Source organism: Actinia tenebrosa, unplaced genomic scaffold (assembly GCF_029948245.1).
Source record: "Actinia tenebrosa isolate PJP-AT-01 unplaced genomic scaffold, QUT_ActTen_1.0 PGA_scaffold15__27_contigs__length_11533743, whole genome shotgun sequence".
Lineage (NCBI taxonomy): Eukaryota > Metazoa > Cnidaria > Anthozoa > Actiniaria > Actiniidae > Actinia > Actinia tenebrosa.
Window position 1 is genome coordinate 3,568,476 of NW_028292575.1, and position 18,664 is coordinate 3,587,139.

The 18,664-nt window shown below is 36.5% G+C and overlaps 1 protein-coding gene across 2 annotated transcripts; it reads right to left on the reverse strand.

Annotated features, from left to right (window-relative positions):
- Nucleotides 1-838: 838 nt before the first annotated feature.
- On the reverse strand, nucleotides 839-15,254 carry LOC116291747 (5'-AMP-activated protein kinase catalytic subunit alpha-2). Of its 2 annotated transcripts, none has more exons than XM_031698954.2 (16): nucleotides 15,132-15,254; nucleotides 13,347-13,488; nucleotides 12,522-12,615; nucleotides 11,610-11,692; nucleotides 11,126-11,275; nucleotides 10,397-10,466; nucleotides 10,142-10,190; nucleotides 9,720-9,825; nucleotides 9,219-9,321; nucleotides 8,291-8,405; nucleotides 6,653-6,702; nucleotides 5,466-5,514; nucleotides 4,902-4,979; nucleotides 4,101-4,171; nucleotides 3,414-3,479; nucleotides 839-3,060 (listed from the first exon to the last, which is right to left on the reverse strand). In XM_031698954.2, exons 1-16 carry the CDS (start codon nucleotides 15,226-15,228, stop codon nucleotides 2,794-2,796), a joined length of 1,590 nt encoding a protein of 529 aa, XP_031554814.2. In that variant the 5' UTR covers nucleotides 15,229-15,254; the 3' UTR covers nucleotides 839-2,793. The 2 variants fall into 2 exon arrangements, with proteins under 2 accessions (XP_031554814.2, XP_031554813.2); XM_031698953.2 differs by having other exon boundaries at nucleotides 6,653-6,741.
- Nucleotides 15,255-18,664: the final 3,410 nt, after the last annotated feature.

Here is an 18,664-nt window from a genome sequence, read left to right on the forward strand (position 1 = left end):
TATAACAATATTAATATCTAAATAAGAGCCTTTAAAAACATAAAAGACAAAAGTGAACGAACCGCCGAAGGAACCTCTGAAAAAAGAATAACGAAACGTTTTGGCGGGATTTTTTCCGTCGCGCGTGCGCCTTTTTCCCCGCCAAAAGGTGCTAGCACAGGTAGCCCAAACACAGTTTACAAACTAAGTCAAAAAAGTCCGGCATAACAAATGGGAGAAAGGAGAACTACGTTTCACTGAGAAAAAGAGGCCGAAGGTAGAATTAGGGGAAATAGCCGAATGACAATTTTCTTGACGTTTTCGTTCATATCTCAGTGAACAGAAGTTACAGCAATGGACGTTTGGAGTTGGGCGGGAATTAAATGTAAAGCCGTAATCAAGGCTTGCTCTGGAGTTCTTACTCCGCGTAACTCACTTTCGGACTGCCATGCCTTAGTCCCCATTTGTCTGCCTCGGTACGGCCCTTACGTCGCCTTATATATTCCCCTGAGATCGCCTTAGATTATGTCGCCCCATATCGCCCTATACGTCGCCCTTTATTCCCCATTTTTTGGAAAATTCCTTAGTTCGCCCATACGTGCATGATTACCTAGTAGTGCCATTCCCCGCGGCGGGGTAAGACTAAAGTTTCAGACTAACAACATTATTAGACCCCAATCACATTCTTTTCTTTTCTCTCTATATGTGTCTATTGTATGTTGACTAACATTTGTATTTCACGGGGGTAAGTGCTTTAGTCTATCATAAGTTTCTAGCAAGGGGACGAACTATTCCAAATCCTGTAATCGGATTGGCTAAGGTAGTCTTCAAATTATACTTCCTTGAAAACATATCACACTTACAGTTTCTTTTTTAATCAGCATTTTTTTATTACAATTGAATTCTTATTTCAAATCTAATATTGGTTTAGGGTTCAGTAATAGGGAAAACAAAATCGTGTTCTAATTTGATTTTTTTTATTTTTATTATTTTGGCAATGTTGCAATGAGCCACTTGCAGGAAATAATCACAACGCTGTTACTGGATGCGACAAAATTTGCTTGATTATTACTTACTTTATATCAAAAACCTCTATCAAAATAATTTTTTCCCTTATAAGATACTTTGTTTCGATTTCAAGTTACGAAGCATTTAAAATTTTGTTTGCCATCCAGCAGAGCCTTCTTCAATGGACCTTTGGAAGAAGTGATTTTTTATCAAAGTTGGGTACATATAATCTGCAAGTGACTGTTTGCTGCAAATACCCTATAGAGGCTTTGCACCATCACGTGATGGCAGCCATGACAGGGGGCAGGAACAATTGATTCTGGCCTAGTCTGATTTATATTAGAAAGGATTCAGTTTCCCAGAGGGGAAAGACTCTATTGTTATGCCCCCTGTCATGGCTGCCATAACGTGATGATGCAAAGACTCTATACGAGCAGCATTGGCTCTACAACAACGAATCAAAGGTTGGATAATTTCGATGTCTGCATTACTGAAACTTAACCCAATTTATCAACGTTTTACATGGGATTTTACCATATTTGATTAACTCACAACCTCAATACATCGAATCGACTGACTTGCCCTTACATGTGAAAACGCTGTTATGTTTCTACGTGAACACGAGGCTAGTCAGTCCAGAAACATATTTGGATTCGGTGTATATAGTCCAGTCTATTTAGACATTTCATGGCTAGTGACTGGATAAAATATTGAGATCTTAAATGCAATGCAAGGCCATAGGCCCTATGTTTAATACTTTAACATCTTTTATATTTACCTAATTCTTAATTTAATTAGCATAAACTCTTATCAATCGTCAACTATGCTGAGCCTGCGATTCTTATTGTTCTCTTCGCCGTGGAGCCAGCCTTCCTCTCAATAATCAATTACTTACGAAGCCTGAACCTAACCCCAAAACTGCCTTATGTAAATTTGTTCCATTTTCTTGAAACTTTTAAACCCGGCTAAACTGACCTCATAAACAGTCTAAGGTTGACCATGTAGTATTGTGTGTAGTTTGAGGAACTCCCAAATGTTATGTGGGGCCAATTGATTTACCTATAATCCGTTAGTAAAAATATGACACATCATTCCTTTGGAGAAAATCGACCAGGTATACTCGACCGGATTCCTCGTTTTATATATACAAATTTATATAGAAATCAGTATTATATATTCTATCTGTTCTCTGATTGGTCGAGGAGAACGCATATACATAGAGCCAATTAGATAATATAAGCTTGACACGGTAAATGTATTGCCACTAAAAATTGTTTACAATACACTTATGTCAAGTTCACTCCGAATGTCCCAACAGATGCCGAGACAAGGTTTGTTTCTGTTTCTCAAGCAAAATTAAATTTACATTCTCAGTTTACAAAATGTATAATAATAAGATTATTTAAATCGTAATTTTTTTTGATGATATCGTAAATAAGCACATGCCATTCCCATAAGATATAAATTCTTTACTCGAAGCCATCCATATTAAAATACCTTCTCAAACGTTACTGAGGAAAAGTAATAATACTCAAGGGAATGACAAAAGCAACTATTAATAGGGGTGCTTACCACTTAACCTAATCCTGCAAGTTAAAATATCGTTACTAATGGTAAGAAAAGAGCGGGAAACTTTGACTTCCGACAAATGGTACACGCGTCTACCGAAAGAACCGAAAAGAGCGGGAAAAGTGGATTACCTTAATTTGAAGACCGAGTTTTCAAACTTTTTCGATCGGAATGTTCAGTTTTTTGGATAAATGCTAAGCACCGTCGCTCGATTGTTTAATATATCTTTGTATGGTATTAGCACGCCAACGCGATGATTAAATTTGAACACATTTCCAGGAAATCCAGAGTATGGTGGGATCCTGAACTATTGCCCATTTGCTCGTTTGGTTGGTTGGCGCAATCCTTCAGACTGCTGAACGAGGAGTTAGCAGAGGATCTTCTTGAGGACTTTCCAGAGCCAAAACTAGCCAACTGCTCGTTACTTGCAGGTGATGCAAGACTTTTAAAGTCCAGTAAGTAGCTCTTGTGGTCCACTTGATACAACTGTAGGCTAATTTTGGTCTAATGGTATAGAGGGGAAATACTCAAAGGTTGATTCTAGAGTTGTCGTATAGTTCTCATACAAATTATTAACAGTTATAAACCTTGTCTGAGATAACTAATGTGACACAAAGTGGTATAACTTCGATACAAACTAACAATTTTTGTTTATGCCTTACGAGATGTTGTTTGTACTGAAGCTTGACCACAATGCATGGCGTTGCATTGAAGGGAATGGTTGCAGTGGTAGCGTGATGTAACAGCTGTGACTCCAACATATAAGTGTGGACTAGTTTATTCTAATGATGCAACTGAAGTCGCAGTATAATGTGTTAGTCACAGATGCTGTTTGCATTTTCCATTTTTTTACTTACCGTCTTTCCAGAGACTTTGTTTTTGCCCAAAACACGAAGATGAAAAGGATTTACCAATTTCCATTCCTTAAAAAAGAGCAGAAACCAACTTATATCTACTGATAGCCCTTTGATAGAAGAAGTCACAAATCGGATGAGGTCTTTCCATACTTTATTACACCTCCGTCGATGAACACCTTCTATTCATCAGTTCACGGGTCACACACAAAGCATTAAATAGAGGCTGTAAGGAAGTTTGAAAGGATTATACAAATTTGAACCTCGTAGCCTTGGTTAAATGTTTCGTGTTTGACTAGAGTACCGATGCATAGAAAATGGTGAATATATGCTACTCAAACCAGGGGTTACAGGAATTTTGGTTGCATGATTTTTTTTTTTTTTTTTTGGGTCAACCCTTGCACGTTATTTTTGTGCGTACAGTCAGATATATTTTTCTAGCAGAAGAGGTTGCACGATATTGTTTTTGAGGTTTAAGTGCTTGTTCGATTTTTTTTTTCAATTTACGCAACCCCCCCCACCATCAACTATTTAATGGTCCGTCCCTTTTTTAGTGCTATTACACTCTAATTCTTTTGTTTTATATTGTGTTTGTCCGACTATTACAAAGTAATTAAACAAGTACACTTTGTTTCATGGGTTAATAAAAACCACTCAGTATAATGACTCGCTGCCATCAATAGTACTTACATATCCAAGCATAATCATAGCACGGTACACTTCAGACATAATGTCATTTGGTTTACTTTGAGATCGAATTCCTATTTTTAAAAAATACAGACGGTTGTCAAAAAAATAATTAATAATTATTATACGACTATTACGTAATTTTACCTTATAAGGTCAAGAGAACTCGTAAAATATCAGCCCGTATTACGGGAAAAAACCCAAATAAGTTATAATTAAGCACCTTACTTCAATTTCCTTCTTCTTTCCAAGTGACCTCAAATGATTGAATATATCTTTTTAGTATAAATACAGGGGTGATTATTGAAAATCCCGCGCGCTGATTGGTCGAGAAACTCAGATTATCACACGATAATCACCTCCAGCGATAATCCAAAATGGCGGCCAGCCGCTTTGTTGTTTTAAATGTGTCTTACCTTCTTTTTTTTCTTTTTTTTGAAAGAATCACCTGTGTATTTATACTAAAACGATTATTCACCTCAGGTTCAGCGAATATCGGGAATAATAACCTTAGCTTCGTTTCGGTTATTATTCCCCGATATTCCCTTCGCCTTCGGCGAATATTTGTTATATAACATTGATTTTCCAATCAATCACATATATTGAGTCCTCAACCCAAGTTTTTGGCCACGATTTGTGGGATTGGGTGGGTTGGGGTGGGGTATCATTTGGAGCAGAAATTGAGATTCAAAGACTTTTTTCAGCTGACTGAAAATCTGATGAAGTACTTCTAAGCGGCCATATTTTTGAGCTGAGGAAAAAACAGTTATGTAAGATCATGAACATGCGAAAAGAATTGCCTACCTAAGTGCCATTTGGGTCTCTTCCCTTGTGCCAGCTTCAAGTATGGTTGCTTTTTGGTGGGTGTGGTGGGAAGAGTACCTGGAGAAATGACAATAATAATGATAACACAAATTATATAATAATATTAAACGTTTGACTTGTAGTACGTCCCAAATTGCCCTACTAAAAACACACCTTCATTGACAAATTCAAGCTTTTTCAATTACGATCAAATCGCCCCAGAACCAGTTTAAAAAATGTATTATTCCATTATCTCCATTAATAAGAAAACTGTTTGTCATAAAAATAATTAAAAAATTACTAAAAAAACAAACATTTCAAATTTTCCAAAAGATAAAAATGGCAATTGTTGACTTCATTTTCAAAAGCCAAAAATCCTTCATTTTTATTAGATATTTTTTTCTTTAATAGTGACAATGCCTTTCTCTTGCAAAAAAATTAATTAATTAAAAAAAGAAAAGAAAAGAAAAGAAAAGAAAAGAAAGAAAGAAAAATTTAAAAAAATCATATCAATAAATCTTTTAACTAAATTGAATTTAATGTTTAAGCACCAAAGTTACTAACCTGCCCTAGGTCTTCCTGTAGTTGTGGTCAGAAGATTTTGGTTCATAGCCTACAAATTGAAATTGTAGTTTACATTCACATGTACGTAATGATGAAATTATTTGCCAATAACCTGCCACAAACTAGTGCTCTAAACCAGCTCTATGACTGTGAGGAACTTGACCAATAGAGCTAGTGGTACCCAGGCATCACTCCCCTTTATATAGTCAACTCTCGCTACAGTGGACAACCTCGGGACCCTCACTTGTTGTCTGTAATACAGTACATGTAGCAAGCGTCCATAATAGCGAGAGATAATTACGGTCATGTCTTTGTCAGTATTTTTCGCCGGGGATTTCGTTCCTTAATATTGAGGTGTCCGTAATATCGGGGGGTCCGCAAAGCAAAAGATGACTGTCGAGGGGAGTGGTACCTTCTAAACTAGTAAATGTGCACAATTAGAAATTTCCAAGCATTTGAATTTTGGAGAAAAAAAATTTCAAAATGCTGTAACTGTACATATACCGTAGCACAGAAAGTTTGCTTCAATTTCCCCCATTGTTTTTCAGTATTAGGTCATGCAAATTTATTTGTTTTCTTTTTCTTTTTGTTGTTGTTGTTTTTTTTTGTGTGTGTTTTTTTTTGTGTTTTTTTTGTGTTTTTTTTTTTTTCTTTGTGTGTATCCCAAATTTAATTCATCATATTGTGACAAATTATAATAAACTAAACTAAGTAATGCAACCTTTGTTTATTGCTTTATTTATTTATTTAGGCTCAGGGTGGCGGAGAGCTTGTCTCTCCTTTATTCAGTACATATTCATATACTTATACTTCATTTATAGAGCATTTTTCGCTAATTACGCTGCTTAGGGTCTTTCTTTATAATGCATTTTTGTCATGTTTTGTTGTTTTTCTTGGGAGTTTTCACATAGGGATAACCTCATAACTTCCTTTCAAGTCGCCTATTATTGTGTTTTGTTGTCTTATTTGTATCGCTTTTTGCTAGCCTCTGCTCTTACTTGTATTTTACTATTTGTCAATAATTTATTTGCGATTTGAATAAACTATGTATGTATGTATGTATGTATGTTGCACAGGGTTAATTTTTAGCGAGATCTAAAAATTATGCTTTTCAAGGCCAGACTTTGATGGACAGAGAAATGTCCATGTTTGTATACTGTGAATATGGATTGTATGCAATGACTTACCAGTGGGTTGGTTGCTTCTGTGACATGAAACGATGATGTTGGAGGAGACACTGAAGAGAAGAAATGATCATTGTGACCCGTTTCTAAAGCTGGAACAGAATAAATTTAAGGATGCATTTTTCTACTTTAATTGCCCTATTTCACTATGACGTCACACCAAAACAATCTATTGTTTAAACGCAAAGGATCATGGTCGTCGGAGGGGGTCAAATCAACGCAAATTCACTAAAAATTGTTCTAAAACCCGTATCAATCCACAAAGAGAAGTAGAATAGCCAGCAAAGGCTCAGAATATTTTTTAGTACATATTAACACATATTATATCTGAAAACCAGCCATTTTAGATTAAACTGTTTCATTAGGAGCAAATTTTGTTGAATTATCCCCCACATAAACAAGCAGTGACGTCATAGTGAAATAGGGCAATTTAACTATTAGTAAATAAAAAAATTTTATAAACCATTTTCACAAAAAAATAATAATAATAATACTTTTGGATAAAGTAATTCAAACATATAAGAACAAAAAATGTACAATTGGGATTGAATCCAATGCTGTTTCTCACACCTCCAGGCCTAAAAATCATAGCCAGTCATTGTGCAAAATCTGGCCAAAATTGAAAGTTGTCTAGTGAAACCAAGAGTTTTTATCCAGTTACATAGTTATGTTGTGCAAGAAATAAACCAATTTGGCCAATAATTGTGACAGACGATTGACCAGCTGCTATTTTTAGCCCTGAGACTTCCCTGAACAAAGTATTGATTTTTTTGTTTTTGTTTTTTTGTTTTTTTGTTTTGTTTTACACTTACAGGAAGGTTCTGAAAGCACTCAAGAAGTGGGAGAAGGACATGCTTGCAGCTTGTACTACTTTTGACACTTCTTTTATGCCTCCAGTATGGTATGTTACTCCCTGCATGCTTTATTACTTTAAAATGAAAAAAACTTAATACTCTTTCAGGGAAGTCAGAGGGCTCAGGGCTAAAAATAGCAGCTTGTCAATCGTCTGTCATAGTTAAAACGGAGCAATGAAAAACTTGTGTGCAGCCAAGTGATTCAAAATTCCTTGAGATATGAATAATAATGAAACAACCTCCATGTTGGTTGATCCAACAAGAGAAGCTAAGGAATAATGTTTTGTTATCATCAACCAAGATGGTGGTTATGATGAACTGTATCATGCACTGTATGCTCTGTAACACAATCTTCACAAGTCTTTAGTGTCAATGCCACTTTCTGTGTGCTTTATTACTGAACACACAGCAGAAGAAAAAGCAATATATTTTATTTACCGGCCAGGAGGTCTGGATAGGGAAAAACTGTGCCCAAGGTACTTGAATATATGGACCGATGCCATTAGGCCGAGGTCTGTTTTCAAGACTAAGGGCACAGTTTTCCCTATCCAGACCGACTATAGGATGGTAAATAACTTATTTATTTTTTCCCGTTTATTTTTTACTTGTTTTTGTAATCGTTTTGTGTTGTCGTTTAGCAGCAAAGGATACTGGACAGCGTGCGTGGGCAGATACTGACAAAATACCGCCCCCTCAAACAGCCAATCAGAACACACAATTTTTTAGGATGCCGGACAGGAAAAAAAATCAGCTGTTTTATTTGTCAAAAAAAAAAGATTCCTCTTACCTAACAATCTCATTTTCTTGTTGTCTAGTATCAGATCATATGCAATCCTCAGCTGATCATGAGGGTCTCCTGAGTTAATGGCTGCTAAAATGTCACTTTTTGGACAGCGCAATTTCTAAAATGTTAAGAGGAAATTTTTTTCAATAACGTGTAATAATGGCCAAAAGCGGCAAAAACTACATGTAGACGTCCTTCGTATAAGTTTTGGTCCCAATTTCTGTTTTGGGTTAACACCTTTTTTAAACAGTTAGAAACTGATGTACTATGATAAAATCCCTGTTTAAAGTGGTATTTTCAATTGCACAAAGATTTTTTGTTGCATTTGTGTTAGAATGTTGCTTTGTCAGGCTTTTTTATAGAAAATATATGGGAAATAAGCAAATGAAGGCCTAAACCTCATTTTCGAATAAAATGTTTGCTTTGGGTTAACACTTTGATTCCACTTTCATTGGTCATCTCCACTTCCAAACAAATTAAACTTTCTGAATAACAAGATTTTAGCCTTGTACAACAGCCTTTCTTCAAGAATATAGTTTTTGGCACTCACCGCTTGAATGCGAAAAGAATTCTCTCCTAAGCCAAATAAAGATTTAGCAATAGACCGATCCAAGGTTAATGGACGCCATCTTGCCGGGTGTTCTTGGTCACTTATGGAACCTCATGCCTTTAACATGCAATCTTACAGTCCAAAGATTGGGAAACCGCTTGTCATTAACACAATGACCAATGCAACAGCGAGCATGTTTTGGCATAATGATGCATCTTGCCAGGTGTTGGCCAAGCACTCGCCCCAATGCTTTTGCACCCCAGTGCAAGATGGCATCCATTAATCTTGGATCGCTCTATTATGATCTAACGAGGGCCCATGAGGATCTGGGACCAAAACTAATGAAAGGGCAAGGAATAAAAAATATATGGTATCCTTACCTGAAGACACTTCAGCCAGACATTCTTCATCTATTGAATTATCATGTTCATCAGTTGCTGGGAATAAGTATGGCGGCAATCCATTCTTGAACCACTCATGCTCCCTAGAAGAAAACGATTCCAAACATTATGTAATATCCCCTCTATACACTGAATCAAAATATGGCACCCAATTTGCATTTGTATTGTTCTGGACTGACTAGCCTCTTATACATACTTTTATTAGCCTGCATAGTGCCAGCACTTTGGGGAGAAGGGAGGGGGATTCCCCTTCCTTCTCCTCTCCCCCCACCCCTTCTAAAAGCGCCGCTATGCTGGCTAATAGTTTTAGGACTTTTATGTTTAGACATGAGCATGAGTCCAGTCAGTCCAGAACAATAGATATTCAAATTGGTCACCATATTTTGATTTGGTGTATACTTAAAAAAGACATGGACACTTGATTTAATGTACCCTAAGGTTTTCCACAGGCATCCCAAAACAATAAATATGAAGATCTAACCTTATATTTTGAATAGTTGCTCTCTTCATGGGATCAACCAGTAACATTTTAGATATAAGACTACTGATACTTGGATTAAGATGAGGAGGGATGTGAAACACTCCACCTATAATACAAACATATTATGCACAATGAGTATCATATTGATCCCAAAAGAGGCAAGTCAGGCAGTCAGGCAGTCAGGCAGTCAGGCAGTCAGGCAGTCAGGCAGTCAGGCAGTCAGGCAGTCAGGCAGTCAGGCAGTCAGGCAGTCAGGCAGTCAGGCAGTCAGGCAGTCAGGCAGTCAGGCAGTCAGGCAGTCAGGCAGGCAGGCAGTCAGTCAGACACCATTATTTCCCTCCATCATTTGTTTCCATCATTGTACATGTACTGTAAAACTATTTCTTACATATATCAGAATCTTGCTTATTTGAATAACTTACCTTTAATTTTCCTAAAAAGAGTTGGAATGTGTTCATCATCAAAAGGAAGCTGTAATTTGAAAGGATTGAGGTTTAGAAATAGCAACTAAAAAGTGGAATTGTAGATGATTTGTCTGACATTCACTTCGACTGGGATGTACAGTACAGTACAGTTGGTTTATCTTGGACAATCCTGGCTCTGGGCAAATCGACCACATATCAATAAGTGTCTCACTACACTAGTAGACGAGTAAATGAAATTGATAATATTATTACCGTTCCACAGAGAAGTGCATAAAGGATTACGCCACAACTCCAGATATCAACCTCTGGTCCAGCATACAGTCTGTAATAAGAAAAATAATAAACAACCTCTTTAAAACCTCATCTTACTGGTTTTTTCGATGATTCCCATACAAGAACAAATCTATAAACCTTTTTTCTACTCAAATTATGGGTTAAATGGCCAATGGCTTGACAGCATCTCAGTGACTATTGCAGGGTTAAAAACATTAGCTGCTCACACGGTAACAAAACCATGATAACCATTCACATCTTGTCGAACAAATACATGTAACCAGTCAATTTTGTTGGTCCTCTCAAGTGTTTTCCTCCGGGTTCTCTGGTTTTCCTCCCTCCACGAGAATCAACTCCTGAATTCCAATTTGATCATGGAATGAGGGCCACAGGTTTGTTAGCCACTGGCTTATGAGTGCTACTCTCATAAAAACAAGGACAGTGATGTTTTTTTTTATTGACCAAAAGAAAGGCTGTAATAATTGCTAATTATTTGACGCTACAACCACTCCTCCTCCTTTTGACTTCTTTCTCTTTTACTCCGACGAAGAACTAGCATCCGAAACGTCAGTAAGTTTTTTCATCTTTTCACGGTGTATAATTTACCTTTTCATCATTACAACCACTCTTCATGTTACTGGATACTAACTACAGATTTAGAGGGCAGAAATATAAATTATTATTGAGAGTAGATGACACTTTACTTACTTTCCTGAGATGACTTCAGGTGCTGCATAGTTAGGTGATCCACAGCTTGTCTGAAGGAATTCTCCATCTTTCATAATGTTAGACAAACCAAAATCAGCTATCTTCACATTAAGGTTGGAGTCAAGCAATAGATTCTCAGGTTTTAAATCTCTGTGGAGAAGAAAAACCATGAGGTAAGTACCAGACATGAATGAGGTTACAAATTACTGCAATTTTCGATATTCTGCAAACTTGGTAATTACAAGCTGTATGCTGAAATTTGGTTTTTCGTTGCTGTCAATCAATGATAATCAGTCAGTACCTTTTATGTTGTTGACTGGCAGCATTAAAAAACAATTTCACGACAAGCTGTTGAAATGTCTGAGTTCGCAGAATAAGGAAAGCCGCAGAAAAGGAATTGATGCTTCAAGGTTTATTCACAAAATATTGATAACCGCAGTAATATTTTGAGAAATAATGTTTACAGTAAGCGAGTTAAAGTTACCTGTGAACCACAGCATGCCGGTGACAATAATCTACCCCGGAAATAATTTGCTGAAAAAATCTTCTGGCTTCCTTGTCTTCAAGCTGAAAACAATAAAAATGCATAATAAAAGTCATATCTACCCTGCAGTCAGGGAATAACTCTGTAAGCTGTTAATGAACCACCATCTTACTGCGGTTTTATTCTGCACACTTGATTATTTTTCGAGCTACTGTATATGCTGAAATTATATATTTCACTGCCGTCATGCCAACCAAAAATAATAAGTCAGTACCTTTTATATCCTTGACAGGCGGCAGTGAAAAACTGATTTCACAGCCAGCCGTTGAAATGTCTGTTCGAAGAATATCGAAAACCACCATAAAAGTACTACTGCGACCCCGGTTCAATTCCCAGGAACAGTGTTGTATGTGAATAGTATTTATTGTTGGTTCTCTTCTTTGCTTTATGGTTTTTTCTCTCGGTTCTCAGATTTTTCTCCTACTATAAAAAACTCTTGATTCCCAATTCATTCTGGAATTGAAAGCTTTACTCTTATGAGCCTCTGGCTCAGGATACAGAGAAACCACTCCCTGCATACATGTACTATGTTGGAGGTAAAATAGATTTATAACCAATTACATGCAGTAGAGCATTTACACTGAAATGATAAGGCAGCCAAACCAAACAATAGATGAAACTTTCCCTACAGTTTTTGCATAAAAATAGATTTCGATTCCAGGAGGACAGAAAATGTTGTTTTGTTACACCAGTACTGTATGGCCGCTGTGACGTCACGTCAAAACGCTCTATAGACATGTGTATGAGAATATATATGAAATATATATTTGTACTGCGGTTGTAATCGGATGTATCAAATTGAGCTGATCCTTGCAGTATATCAAGCAGCTATAGACCATAAAGAAAACCAACCTTTCCATGTTTGAGGATGTATTCAAAGAGTTCTCCACCAGACACAAACTCCATCACCATGAAGATGTCTGTTGGTGTGCTAATCACTTGATACCTGAAATCATATTATTAACAAACATTGTGGAAACTGCAAGGGAATCAAAGGGTGGTGTAGTGGTTTTCATGTGGAAACGTGAAAGGGTTTAGCATATTGTATGAGAGGCTAACCAGTCCCTAGTAATATTATCTATGTCATGTTAATTGTTAGTTATGTATCTGTTGTAAATCGTATCAACTTGTTTATGTTTATGTAAGTATGGGGTATGTCCACACAGACCACGAGTCTATCCATGCTGTTGCATCAATTATATAAATGAATGAATGAATGAATGAATAAATAAAATAAGTAAATAAATAGATAAATAAATAAATGAATAGATAAATAGATAAATAGATAAATAGATAAATAGATAAATAGATAAATAGATAAATAGATAAATAGATAAATAGATAAATAGATAAATAGATAAATAGATAAATAGATAAATAGATAAATAGATAAATAGATAAATAGATAAATAGATAATAAGATAAATAGATAAATAGATAATAAGATAAATAGATAAATAGATAAATAGATAAATAGTCAGTGCAGAAAGATAGTCATTCAAATTGGCCACCAAAGTTATGTAGTGTCAAAATTAGCACCTCAAAAAGTGTGAAGAGAGTCAATAGCTGTAAGCATGCATCCTTTCGTCACTTCCTGTGCGATCACTGCACACAATATACAAAGATACTACTATATTTCTAAACTTATGAAATCAAAAATAATCAAATATTACGTACAGTTTAATAACATGAGGATGTCTAAACAACTTCAGGTTTTGAATTTCTCGTCTAATTTTTCCTACGACATCCAAGGTTTTGATCTTATTCCTGTTTAATATCTTGATAGCAACCTTGTGTCCTGTCAGCTGGTGTTCAGCCACTGTTAAGAAAGCAAATCTAAATAATCAGCCTGTAAAATAGTGTAATTTGTAACTTTCCAGAAATTATCCCACGGAGCAATTAGGAATTTTAGAGGGGTGCTAAGGTTAAAGGGAAAGAGAAAAGAAAAGCTAAAGAGAAAGAACAAAATTAGTTTAGTTTAGTTTAGTTTATTAGAATTTGCCACAAACATAATACAATCAAAATACACAACATACAAAGCTAAGGGCGGCCGGAGAAGAAAACAGGGCGATAGCCCCAATTGAAATTCAACTCCTTACGTTAATTAAGAAAATATAAAATATGTCTGTTTAAGGCCCAGGTAAAACGCCGCACCCCACATGAGCCGAACCCAAAGCGGAACGTACAGTCCCAAAAATAATGTTTTTCGGTTTAACCTGCCGTGAAGCATGGTGCCTGACCCGGGCCTAAAACTTAAGAATACTTATATAAACAAACTTATAAACTATTACATGAGCATCACACTATGGCGGACTGTAAGTACTAAGCTTAGTTTTGTAGTGCTCAAAAGTAGACTTTTGAATTGTGAAACAGTTGATGCATATTTAAAGGAATGTTGGAGGTTATTCCATAACTTAACAGAGTTTAAAGAGTTTGTATGGAAGAGAGTTCATACAGGTATATATTAGAGAGGGTATGGATAATTTCTGGAGCTAAAACAATGGTCCCCATCACAGTTCTCAGCACCATCTTGAAAGGTAGGAGTGACTTTGGATTGAAGCAAGACGAATGGTGAGCTTGCAATGATAGAGACATTTAAATAATTGTCCAAGGTGTTGAAAAAGGTCTCTATCATTGCAAGCTCACCGTTTCTCTCTGCTTCGATGCTAAGGCACAGCTACCTTTCAAGATGGCACAGTGAACTGTGAAAGGGGCATGCAGCCTTCAGAGCTAGAGGTCCATGGTTCAACCCTCCTAGGATCTCCAGGTCTGTTTTTAACTTCTCTCTAATCTGTGTAGATTCTGCTTTGAATACTCTTAAAACAGAGCACTGATCGATGGAGAGAGGGGATAAAGTGCACACCGTCTGCTTCTTGGGATACCGGCCTTGCAGCTGAAGGAACTATTTTATCTTATTTTAGCTTATAAAGCTTGTAAGCTTAAGTTTTATTTACTTAACTAATTTTAAACACAATCGAACGAAAAATAAAATATGAGAAAAAGCAGTTTCCGTAGTAATAATCTAAGCTTTTATTCTTTGAAAAACATATGTAGCAAAGAAGCAATCAAACGGTGTAAAATACGAATTTTAAAATTTCTTAGACTGTATTATTACAACCATTCTGCTTGTTTGTGTCCACAATAGTGTCGATGACATCTCGAGAATTTAATTATTCAAGCTCAAATTTGTCTGCAGAAAACACCAAAAATGCAGAACAAATACGAAAAATATGGACAAAAGGATATGAAATAATTGTTATGAACTGCTAAGAAATCATCTTAAAAGGAATTGTTGAGTTTTTCTTGATGTATTGGAGCTAAATCTTAAGCTTGTTTCGTCTTCATCACAAGTCAGAGTTCACTGGTTCACTGGCAAACTCGCCTCTTCAAACTACAACACGCAACCAATATTGGGCCCCAAATTAACAAAATCTTGCAGCTAAGGCTTAATAAATGACTTACATTTAACTTTTCCAAAGGTCCCTATTCCTAATGTAGCTCCAAGGTTGTAATTCCCAATAGAAAGTTTACTGCCTAGTTTGTCCTTCAAAGACGCCATCTTGGATCCGACGAATAGTCACGTGACTGGTGCGTTGACGTTGAAGACTTTTCGAGTTTGATTCGCATAAAAATATCACTCGAAATTACTCTATTTTTATTTCATTTTATTTTATTTCTTTTATAATATTTATGTTTTTGGTCTAACAAAATATTTTTTAGCTTGCGGAGAAAACAATTACCAGCAAACCCTGTTGTTCACAGCTGATGTGCATGTGAAACGTTTGCAATTCTGGATTGAAAATGGCTCACAATACCTAGGTATTGAAAACAAAAACGTTTACAAAAAACTTTCAAAAATTCTAAAAGTCAAACTAAATGAAAATTTACAAGAAAAAATCTTATATACTGAACTTCTTGACACCACAGGAAGCCCATCGAAAATACATGATGACTTCCTCCACACCTGCAGGGCCCAGCCGTCGTCTAGCCGGGAGACGTGGGAACATCCACGCGAGATACAGTTATTGATTATATATTCATATTAATTTCATAAATGCATTATAACGCTTTCTTTTTCTTTCTTTTTTTTTTTTTTTTTTTTTTTTCTTTTTTTCTTTTTTTCTTTTTTCTTTTTTTTTCAAAATATTTTAATGTGAATTCCCGGGACGATAGTAAAATAAAAGGCTGTAAAGCGATCATAGCTGATAACTTATCATCAGGCAAATTAGACATTTTTTGCGTTCACTAATAAGATAGCTAGTTATATATGTCAGCCGTTTTTTAGTTTTATTCCTTGTCAATCCATGTTTAATTCGAATAACTTGAAGATATCAAATGATGACCTTCATGTTGGGTACCGAGTAAAGACTGGGTACTAACCAATTACCGCGCGCAGGCTACATCACAAAGATCGCATATTTTGCAGTTCAAGTGACTGTACGAGTTTTGATGAAGATATAGAAGTTTATTTTCACTTGCATCAGACAGCCAGATTGCGATAACTCACATTCTGATTTAAAAGATCAGAGTGAAGATCAGAGGAGTTTTTTATGTGAAGCCGATAGTGAATATATACAAGTTCTGATAAAGATACATAAGCTCTCATTTTCACTTGCATCTATCGAGTCAGACTGCGATAAATTACAGTCTGACTCGGAAGATGAGGGTGAAGATTAGATGAGCCCGGAGATGAAGAATTTCAACGAGACAGCCTATCTTTGTGAATATACGCGACACTGATGAAGATTAGTTAAGTTTCATTTCACTTGCATCTAGCGAGCAAGACTGCGATAAATTACAGTGTGACTCGCAAGATGAGAGTGAAGAGGCCCGGAGATGAGCTGGAGATTACGAACGGGACAGCCGATCTTGTGAATATACGACACTGATGAAGATATGATAAGCTTGTTTTCACTTGCATCTATAGCGAGCAAGACTGCAGTAAATTACAGTCTGACTCGCAAGATGAGAGTGAAGATCAGACGAGGCCCTGGGAGAAGAGGAGATTTCCAACGGGACAGCCGATCTTGTGAACTGATATACGACACTGATGAAGATACACAAGCTTGTTTTCACTTGCATCGGGAAAGCCGATCATTGTGAATATACGAAACTGATAAAGATACATAAGCTTGTTTTCACTTGCATCTAGCGAGCAAGACTGCAATAAATTACAGTCTGACTCGCAAGATGAGAGTGAAGATCAGGTAAGGCCCGGAGATGAGGAGATTTCCAACAGGACAGCCGATCTTGTGAATATGATACGAACACTGATGAAGATATAATAAGCTTGTTTTCACTTGCATCTAGCGAGCAAGACTGCAATAAATTACAGTCTGACTCGCAAGATGAGAGTAAAGATCAGATGAGGCCTTAGGAGAAGAGGAGATTTCCGACGGGAAAGCCGATCATTGTGAATATACGAAACTGATAAAGATACATAAGCTTGTTTTCACTTGCATCTAGCGAGCAAGACTGCAATAAATTACAGTCTGACTCGCAAGATGAGAGTGAAGATCAGACGAGGCCTGGAGAACAGGAGATTTCGAACGCGACAGTCGATCTTGTGAATATACGACACTGATGAAGATATAATAAGCTTGTTTTCACTTGCATCTAGCGAGCAAGACTGCAATAAATTACAGTCTGACTCGCAAGATGAGAGTGAAGATCAGATGAGGCCCTGGGAGAAGAGGAGATTTCAAACGGGACAGCCGATCATTGTGAATAAACGACAATGATGAAGATACATAAGCTTGTTTTCACTTGCATCTAGCGAGCAAGACTGCAATAAATTACAGTCTGACTCGCAAGATGAGAGTGAAGATCAGGTAAGGCCCGGAGATGAGGAGATTTCCGACGGGAAAGCCGATCATTGTGAATATACGAAACTGATGAAGATACATAAGCTTGTATCCATTCACCTGATTTAGGAATATCCCTTCACCTGATTTAGGAGTATCCATTCACCTGATTTAGGAGTATCCATTCAACTGATTTAGGAATATTCATTCACCTGATTTAGGAGTATCCATTCACCTGATTTAGGAGTATCCATTCACCTGATTTAGGAGTATCCATTCGCCTGATTTAGGAGTATCCCTTCACCTGATTTAGGAGTTTCCATTCACCTGATTTAGGAGTATCCATTCACCTGATTTAAGAGTATCCATTCACCTGATTTAAGAGCATCCATTCAACCTTAAATGCGGTATTGAGAGTACTTTTTCTTTTTCTTTTCTTTTAGCTTTTGATTTTTTCTTTATACATTTTTTTTTTTTTTTTTATAAACGTTTTTTATTTATTCAAGCCCATAGGATTTTTTTTTTTTTTTTTTTTTTTTTTTGCTTACATTCAGCATTAATAAAAAAAGAAGCTGCGCTTTCCTGGCACGGTGTCGTGTATCTGTATTTGTGTCCTTGTTTGTGGATTTGTGCATGCGTATTACAGCTTTGGGCCAGCATACAAAATCGATTACGTAAGTAAAATAGTATTTTATAATATAAGGTGTTACAGCATTAGATCGAAGAATGGGTCGTCGGCATCACCAACTGATTTTAACGCGTCCAAACCGGAATACTTCGACGATACGGCGACTATCTTGCCAGGGGGCAAAACAAAACAAAGATGACGGAAAATATATAGAGTTTGGTGTGTTTGTCTTTCTTTGATGGGTAAAGGCAAGAGAGAGCATTAATAAAAGAGGGAAACTTCTTAATGACGCGTTATTTTTAGAAACCGGGTGCAGTTTAAATTTTGCCTTTCCCTACTCCCGTGCGTAATTAACTTGCGGAAAGAGTGGACGTGCGCAAGTTGATGACGCATGGGAGTAAGGAAAGGCAAAATTTAAACTGCATTTGGTTACTAAAAATAGCCTAACCGGGAATTTACATGGCGCGCGCGTTATTAAGAAATTTCCTCTTATTTTTGCTCTCTTGGTAAAGGTGATCGATGTGCCGTCTTAATTTATGTTTTGTTGTATTCTCTTGCGGTAA

Excerpts from the sequence above, each read along its gene's own strand:
- LOC116291747 (XM_031698953.2), bottom strand. The coding sequence starts at position 15,228 with ATGGCGTCTTTGAAGGACAAACTAGGCAGTAAACTTTCTATTGGGAAT. Across the intron at positions 11,693-12,521 it reads ACATCCTCAAACATGGAAAG|CTTGAAGACAAGGAAGCCAG; the intron begins GTTGGTTTTCTT and ends TATTGTTTTCAG. Across the intron at positions 10,467-11,125 it reads CCTGAAGTCATCTCAGGAAA|ACTGTATGCTGGACCAGAGG; the intron begins GTAAGTAAAGTG and ends TTCTTATTACAG.